Source organism: Poecilia mexicana, unplaced genomic scaffold (genome assembly GCF_051168715.1).
Source record: "Poecilia mexicana isolate PSO_F unplaced genomic scaffold, ASM5116871v1 scaffold_2, whole genome shotgun sequence".
Classification (NCBI taxonomy): Eukaryota; Metazoa; Chordata; class Actinopteri; order Cyprinodontiformes; family Poeciliidae; genus Poecilia; species Poecilia mexicana.
The window spans coordinates 24,296,435-24,305,067 of NW_028263371.1; the positions used below are offsets into that span (position 1 = coordinate 24,296,435).

The 8,633-nt window shown below is 40.7% G+C and overlaps 1 protein-coding gene across 9 annotated transcripts; it reads left to right on the forward strand.

The window, feature by feature from the left end:
* The first annotated feature begins 514 nt into the window (after positions 1–514).
* Positions 515–7,232, forward strand: arl13b (ARF like GTPase 13B). Of its 9 annotated transcripts, XM_088013088.1 has the most exons (11): positions 515–1,060; positions 3,436–3,506; positions 3,586–3,835; positions 3,918–4,023; positions 4,276–4,478; positions 4,549–4,663; positions 4,732–4,873; positions 5,192–5,308; positions 5,601–5,669; positions 6,014–6,064; positions 6,174–7,232. In XM_088013088.1, exons 1-11 carry the CDS (start codon positions 1,002–1,004, stop codon positions 6,185–6,187), a joined length of 1,197 nt encoding a protein of 398 aa, XP_087869214.1. In that variant the 5' UTR covers positions 515–1,001; the 3' UTR covers positions 6,188–7,232. The 9 variants fall into 9 exon arrangements, with proteins under 9 accessions (XP_087869214.1, XP_087869207.1, XP_087869218.1 ...); XM_088013081.1 differs by having other exon boundaries at positions 6,014–7,232; XM_088013092.1 differs by lacking the exon at positions 6,014–6,064.
* Positions 7,233–8,633: the final 1,401 nt, after the last annotated feature.

Sequence of the window (8,633 nt, forward strand, 5' to 3'; positions counted from 1 at the left end):
GAGCCCGCTTCTGCCATCTAGCGGCGTACCCGTGTTACTGCGTGACATTGCTCCAAAACTTCAAAACAACTAAAATCACAGTTTAATCCAACAAATGTGGCCACACTTTGTGGGGGTCACAAATACACTGTGGCAATACAGAGAGCTGAGGAGTCTCTATAAACAGGTGGGTGGAATATTTAACAAAGGTTCCTGTTAACGTTTAAAACAGTCCAGTTACAAGCTTGATCTTCCCAGTGAATTTGACTTCTTGTTGTGATGTGTCACATGCAAATACACATTTCTGATATCTTCAATTAAATTATGACTAGTCATAAAGTAAATTCACGATATCTCGATTGTAGTTTTGACTAGTCATAATTCTAATTAAGTATATCTCGAATGACTTCATAATTCAAGATATCTTAAATTTATGTGTGGATAGGAGATATGTAGTTTTGACTCGTGAACATTAAATGAGATGAATTTCATTTCAGATATCGTCACTTAAATTATGACGACGCACGCTCTCGGAAGATGACGTCATCACGTCCGCAGCCTAGCAGCAGAATCGACGGCGTAAACAAAGCGAGCCGCTAGGAGCTAAGTGGACAATGTTTCTTCGGTGAAATAGTGGCTGCATCTTTACACTTTTTCAGCAGCATATCGACGAAGCTCGGCTTCTGGTCGCTGAATTTTAAGAATCCCTCGTCCGTTGAGTTCCAAAAAAATTAGCCTACCGTTACTGTTAGCTGCGTTAGCTCCAGCTAGCCTTGGATAACGGGATTTTTGTAGTCCTGGGAATTGTTTTCAGTCGAGTCGGTGTTATTTATTAAAGCAGTTTTATTATTTCCACTCATGTCGAGTAAGTAGAGGGCTGCTAACGCTGCTGACATGATGAGTTAGCTCGCAATGATGCAGCAACTCGTGACTAAAAGGATCGTTCATCTGGATAGCTAGATAGCCCCCCCCTTGGACCGATGACCACCTAACCAGCTGCTGCGATCTGGAGGCGGATTGACATGTTTAGTTTGATGGCGAACTGCTGCAGCTGGCTGAAACGTTGGCAGGAACCTGCCAGGTGAGTTGAAGTCATTTTCTCTTCCTTTTAAAGAGACCAGAACGATAAACAACAGAGCTGGAGGTCCAATCAGTGCAGCGCATTCACAGATTGCATCATGTAGCGGAAGATTCCTGCAGTCTAAATCATTTCTAATGCTCTTTATAGATATAGATATTTTATTATATACAATTAAATGATGGATCACTCATACCATATTTGCTTTAATTTAATATTACCTCACGCTTCAGGATGACACAAACCTATGATAATAATGGCGTTTTTACATTTAGCTTGTATTTTTGGTGTAGAACAAATGCAAGCAATCCTGAAAATTAAGCTTTTTATGCAGTATGGAGAAATAGAGATGGATAATTATCATAAATATAATAAGAATAAGTTAACATGTGATAATAACTGTAAATTGTTGCTGATGAAGTTTGAAAACTCAAAAAACTTGCTGGTAAATTTAACCTTACCTGTTTAATAAGAGTATAAATAATCCAGATATGTCTTGTTTGTTTAGAGGTAATTGATTTTTGTCTTCTTCTTATTGTAATTTAAATTGTAATAAATACAGCAAGATATTATGATTAAACTTTTATTTGCTTATCAAATGTCTTTCCTCACTTCTTTATCAGTTTAACACAAGTGGCAAAAAAATTAAATACATTCACAAAGTAAAAATATATACAGTAATAAATGGGGGCAAATCATGTCTAAGCGTTTGTTTTTCTATTTATTTAAGTTCAAAATCAAAGTCAGAAATGTGTAAAAAAACCTTTTTGATGAACTTGTGCATGTGCTGATAATTCAGCAGCATATAACCATTTATTTATGTATGTACACAGTAAGGGCAGCATAAAAGATTTTTACAAAATTAAAACATATTAGGGGAAAAAAAAGTCTGCAACATAACAAAAACTGTAAAAAGCTAGTCATAAAAAAGGTGCGGCTAGAAGATGTGATGTTTGTTTAAAAGAATTAATAAATAGATTCACAAATAAAAAATAAAAACTGGTATAACATGCAGTACAACAAAATTAATATGTTTTTCTTAATGAATTGATTTAAAATCAATATTAAGCTAACAAAACCCTCTTTCTAATAATTTTATTACAGGAACTAGTTGAGAAATTGATGCCAAGACATAAATCTGTCATATTTTTTGTTTTCTGCATCACACTTGTTGTTGTTAGTGTCACATATTTCACCAGACAGCAGCCAGTAATCAACAGTGCTTTACTCACGTGACGACTGAAACATCTGATCCTTAAGACTTAGTCAGAAATCCCAGACTAATCCCACAGCCAGGTCGCTTCAGTGGGTCTCCTTCATGCTGCTGTTGCTGGTTTCCAGCGGCGACGACGGTACGTTATGGGTTAGCGGACGGCGTCTCAGCTCCTGGACCGATGAAGGCCAGCTGGCTGCAGAGGACGGTCGCATGGATTGTGCGTTTGATGTCTTTTAGGCGCAGATGTCAAAGTTAAGTTGTGCGTTGTTGATCGCTACGGCGACGTTCTGACTGCGTAGAGATTTCACAGCTTTGTTTTGGTTTGTGATGGAAAACCTGCAAGGTGACTGTCGCTTTAAAAAGCTGCTGCATTTCTCAACTTCCTGTGTGAATTGTTCCAGTAGCAAGTAAAGCCTCATTTCTGAGATAACAAAATAAATCGGAATAGGTTAATATACTTACATTTAGTTGAAAACACAGTTTAATATTTCTCATTTTCATTTTTTTTTGTTGCTATAGCGATAGCACTGCCTCTCGTTTCATTTACATCCTCAAAGTTTGAATGCAAAATGGCTAAAAATATGTTATATTATTTCTTCACTGAGCTAAAAAACATCAGTTTTTAAATATTTGCTTAGCTGGAAAGTTTGACAGCAAAAGCTAAAAATGTTTAATGTTTTTTCTTTAATCAGCTAATTAGACATGTTTTCTCTCTTTTTAAATTATCGCTTATCAGTAAAGTTTGACAGCAAAATGGGAAAAAAAATATATTAATATGTTTTTAATTTGCTAAAAAAATCCTTTTTAATTTCCTTCTTAGCTGCAAAGTTTGACAGAAAAATATTTATTATCTGTAATTAGTTCAGAAAATCTCATTGTTTAATTCCTCGATTGGCTGCAAAGTTTGACTCTTTTTAATTAGCTAAAAAAAACTTCTCCTTTTATAAATATCTGCTCAGCTGACATCAAGATAGCTAAAAATATTTAATCTTATCTCTAATCAGATTAAAACGTGGGAGCAGTGATGCAGCCTCACGCTGCGTCATCAGTGTTATGACTGCTGCTGACGCTCTCTAGCTTATCAGACGCATCATCACACCAGGTGGTTCTGCTGGCTGCCTCTGTTCAGCAGTGATGACTTCATGTTCGCTGCTCCTCACAGGAAGGTGACCCTGGTGATGGTGGGGCTGGACAACGCGGGGAAGACGGCGGCGGTGCGAGGAATCCAGGGAGGTCGGTTTCCCCAGCCGTGAGTTTTCAGCCGCGAATGAAGCTGCAGGACAGATTGTTGGTCATTTGGGTTTCCCTGCAGAGAACCCGCAGGACGTGGCTCCCACTGTGGGCTTCTCCAAGGTGGACCTGAAGCAGGGGAAGTTTGAGGTGACCATCTTCGACCTGGGAGGCGGGAAGCGCATCCGCGACATCTGGAAGAACTACTACTCGGAGTCCCACGGCGTGGTGTTCGTGGTGGACTCCAGCGACGTGCAGCGCATCCAGGAGACGCGGGAGACCATGGCGCAGGTCCTGCAGCATCCGCGCATCGCTGGAAAACCCGTCCTGGTGTAAGTCCAGATTGAAAACGTTCATCCTGAATTCAGGTTTCCCTCCAGCTGAGTGATTTCTGAACTTCCTCTCTGCTCGCAGACTTGCTAACAAACAAGACCTGGAGGGGGCGCTGCCGGAGGCAGACATCATCGAGAACCTGTCGCTGGAGAAACTCGTCAACGAGAACAAGTGTCTCTGTCAGATCGTGAGTGTTTGGTCTAACAGGGGTTTACCGAAGTAAAAGTAAAAAGTATATCGTAGTAAAAATACCAATAAAAGTAATTTTAAAAAAAGTTACAAGTTACATTTACTTAGTTTCGTTTGCTTGAGTAACTTTTTGAGTTGAGGAGTATTTTTTACTATGCTGTACTTTCTACTCTTGAGTAAAATTTCTGGATTTTTCTTCCCACAGAATGAAAAACAAACATGTTTTAACCAAAAATTGTATCTGCTCCAGGAACCGTGCTCCGCCATCTTAGGATGTGGAAAGAAGGTGGACAAGTCCATCAAGAAGGGCCTGACCTGGCTCCTCAGCAACATCGCCAAAGACTACGAGGCGATTGCCGAGCGCGTGCAGAAGGACACGGCGGAGCAGCGCGCGCTGGAGGAGCAGGACAAGAAGGAGAGGGCGGAGAGGGTGCGGCGGATACGAGAGGAGAGGTGAGGACGCGACGGAGGACAGGAGGACGATGCCGGACACCGGAAACTAAGACTTTCGTCCTGTCCACAGGGAACGGCTGGAGCGCGAGGAAGCAGAGCGAGAAGGACGGCCCGTCCAGGAGGACGAAGCTGACGACGGGAACATGCAGAGCCCCTTCCAACCCATCGGAGATTTAATCTCCAAGGTTCACGATCGCCACGTAACACCGTCACCGCTTCAACGAGCAAAAAAATAAAACGCTTCCTTCTCCAGAGAGAAGAGACGGACAGGAAAGAGCAGCTAGAGTTAGGAGACAGGAGTAACGGTCCGAAGGAGAAGGAGGAAGAGGAGGATGAGGAGGACAACGCTGGAGAACCAAACAACACGAGACAAACGGCAGAAAACACGGCGCCTGGTGAGTTCCTGTTCGCTCTAATGAGATAATTAGATGATTAATCAGATGAGGGGGAGTGTCACAATAACTAATTTATCTGACGATAAATCGTCCCAGAAATTATTGTGGGAAACGACAATATGGCAGAATAATGCAAGAACACATTCTCAAAAATCAGCGCACTTTAAAGTCTAATCAACATTTTACACTTTAATTTTAAATATCCAAAATAAAGAAACAAAACAAAAAGTAAAAGTAAAAAATAGAGCGTTGTAAAAAATCCTCCTAAGAGTTACTGAAGCACCGTGTCAGCAGTCACCAGCAGCCTGTCGGTCCCAGCAGGAGAGCAGAGCAAGAAGAAGACGAGCAAACTGCATCTGAAGAGGAAGCACCGGGTCGACCCGCTGAGGGCCGACGACGGCCCCACAGAGAGCCCAACGCCGCCGCCGCCACCCGGTCAGTCTGATGGTCAACACTGGATGCCTACAACCTCACTTCCTACTTTACTTCTGTCCATCTTTCCTCCTTCCTTCCTTCCTTCCTTCTTGCTAATATCCATATTTCCTTCCTCGTTGTTTTCAATCTGCTTCCTGTATCGTCTCTTTTTTTTCTTCTCTGACTTGTAGTTCTGTAGATCAGTTGTTTCAGTGATGGAGGACCAGCGCCACTGTCTCTCTCTCTCTCTCTCTCTCTCTCTCTCTCTGTTTTTTCCCCTCATCACTCTGTTTTATTCGTCTCCTTCCTCCAGTGGGATGGGCCACGCCCAAAGTCTCTCGGCTGCCCAAACTTCAGCCGATTGGGGACTCGGGACATTCCGGTAAAGCCGCCTGTGATGTCATCATCACCTCATGTCGTCATCGCACTAACTCCTTCCTGGTTCCAGCTAACCTCACATGTGTTCATGTTTAAGGCTTGCAGTCAGTTTTTCCTTCTTAAATCAGCCTTTATAAAGGAAAACCCGACGTTTCTTCCTCCATTTTTGGAAAAACGCTGATCGTTCCCCTCCCGCATCTCACCAGGCATGCGCTTGTTTCGCTGTTGTCGGTTGCACTAACTCGTTTTCTCCCCACATCATCACCACCCCATCGCCGTGCCTCCCGTTGCTCCCCGACGGATGTAGTTTAGTAACCCAGCCAAACCTTTTTCTCCTGCCTTTCGCAGAGTTTTACAAGAAACCGCTCCCGCCGCTCGCCAACAGGCCGCGACCTAACGGTGACTCTCAAGACGTCATCTCTTAAAGCTCCTTCACTGACCGACCGACTGACTGACCGAGGTCAGCCTTTGACCAATCACAGCTCTTTTCTGTGCTTTCTGTCCCAAGCGAGCGGGGTGTAGACCACCAACACCACACCAGTGGGACAACCGCGGGAGCCGGCGGCTTGGGCTGAACAGAGGAGGAAAACGGAGCAGAGTTTCATGCTGAACTGTGCACCAAAACGATAGATTTGTTTTCTATTAGTGATCAGTATTGAAAGCTGGGAGTCAGTGGATCCAACTAAAACACTTTAAACTGAGAAGCAATGTAAATAAAACCTCATCTAACGTTGGCACAATAAGAAAGGACGTTCAAGTTGCTCGGTTGTTTCTTTGTTGTAACAATGCAGTTGGAAAAATGCTCTTTATTTCCTCTAAAATGGTGAAGTTGTCAAGTTTATAAAAATATCTTATAACTGCGGCATCATGTCAGGAGAAATAAACTGAATTGGTAAAAAAAAAAAGTTGCATTGTTACAACCAAGAAATAACCGATCAAATATAGATTTCCCTACTTTTTGCGCTAAGTTTTCTATTTGTTTGTTTTGAAGAAATATATTTGTATACTGATTGCCATTAAAAATGAACTGTCTTTTATTTTTGCACTTTGAGATTCGCAGTGTAAGCTTGACGTAATCATGATGGACATGAATGAGACGGTAGAGATGTCTTTGCTTTTCATAGCTTTTTACATATTTATATCAGCTGGTTAAACTCCAGAAAAACACTAAAATGTTCATTGTGGTTACAAGAAGAAAAAGCAGATTCTCAAAATCTTTTTAGATATGTTTTTATACCACTTTATTTACAGTTAGAAAATATGTAAAAAAGCTACAGGGCTTCATACTTTTTCATGCATTCTGCTGTTTACACTGTGCTTGTGTTTTTAAAGTGATATTTCCTCCCATGTTTCCCAATGAAGTGGCTCTGATTTCATTTTATTTCTGTTTTATAAGAGTCACCAGGAGGAAGGAAGTGAAGAAACAAACATCACTTTAAAAACACAATATGGACTTTGGATCTGTAGTGCAGTGATGATCCAAATGTTTGGAAAAAAAAAAAAGATTCTTTTTCTACCCTGAAATTTTATAAGAGCACTATTAAAGACGTTTTAAATATTTAAAGAACTGATTAGAATCATTTGTTCACGCTGTTGCCAGATTAGAAGTGTGGTTCCTGTGAATGTGGAGTGTTTGTTTGTTTTATTTTTGGAACCTATTAGCATCCAGATCGCTTTCTGAGCGTCACGACTCGGTTGTTATTCAGTACTTTCTGCTGATGAATCTAACGCTGTTGGGATGGATTTGGTTGTCAGATTCAGTCATTTTAAAACTGAAGGTAGATGAGGAGACAAAACGTATAACCTAAAACTATTCTTGGATCTTAAAAATCATGTATAAAAGACACAATGAGATTTTTATTGTCATACCAGTGCATATTTACACGGTTATGTTACTCAATTTCTAACCAAGTCCCAGTTTAAGAAGCCTAATCAATAAATAATAGTAAGTATATATTTACAGGGCTCTATATGTGAATAAGTAGGAACTAAAAGGTGAGATGTAGCTGAAATTAGCTTTGTTAATAATGTGAAAGCAAGAGATGCCATATAATATATAAATATTGCACTTTGGTGATAGTGTTAATAAGTGCTGCTTTTTTAAATTTATTAATTATACATTTTTCTTTTTTTATATGTTAAACACCACCAAACTGGGTCAAAAGAGGAAAAAAGTCAGATTTTTTCAGTGTCCCCAATCTGTTTCCATTGTTTTCACGTTAGCCGTAAAACTGATAGAAAATTATCTCTTTATTCTGACGCAAATTGCGCATGCTCAGAGTGAGATTCCCTTCCGGGTCATCGCCCACGTGATTCAGGAACTGAAAAGTTGACCAGAAGAAGAGCCGCCATGTTGGATTCACTTCTGAGGTGAGGGAATCAAGAGTTTTATTGGTGTTTCCTTTAGTCTGTCACCTTTCACACCACTTGTTAACGGGAGACTAAATTTAATAAATATTGTTCTCTGTTGTTCAGTAATATTATTTTTTTGGAAAGTTCCTATTAATTCCTTGCGGTGTTCTCCGTTTGGCTTCTCTTGATGCTGTGTGGTGACGTTGCAGGAAAAAAGACTCGACATGGTACAGACTTTGGTTGAACAGCAAAGTTTTATTACAATCCTGCAGCCCAAGTCAACATTCCGAATTGTGAGGAAATCTTGGTCCAATCGTAGCGAAATCCTCCCGATCTCTGGGCAGTGTCCCTTTAACAGGGCTCTGTCTGATTCATATTCCCCAAAGTAAACAAATCACAACATGTATTTCACGTTCACGTCTTCTTTCGGGTGCAGGATTGTCTGCTTATGCATCCAGAGAGCATACATTAGACTTATTTTTCAAGCATAATGTCTTTTGACCCTTGACCTAACTATTTTCCCAAATCTTCCAGAAAGTTCTTCTGTGTGGTCAGACACTACAGTCTAACATTTTGAAGTTGAAGTTTGCTTTAGTTTTGGAAAATGATAAAGTTT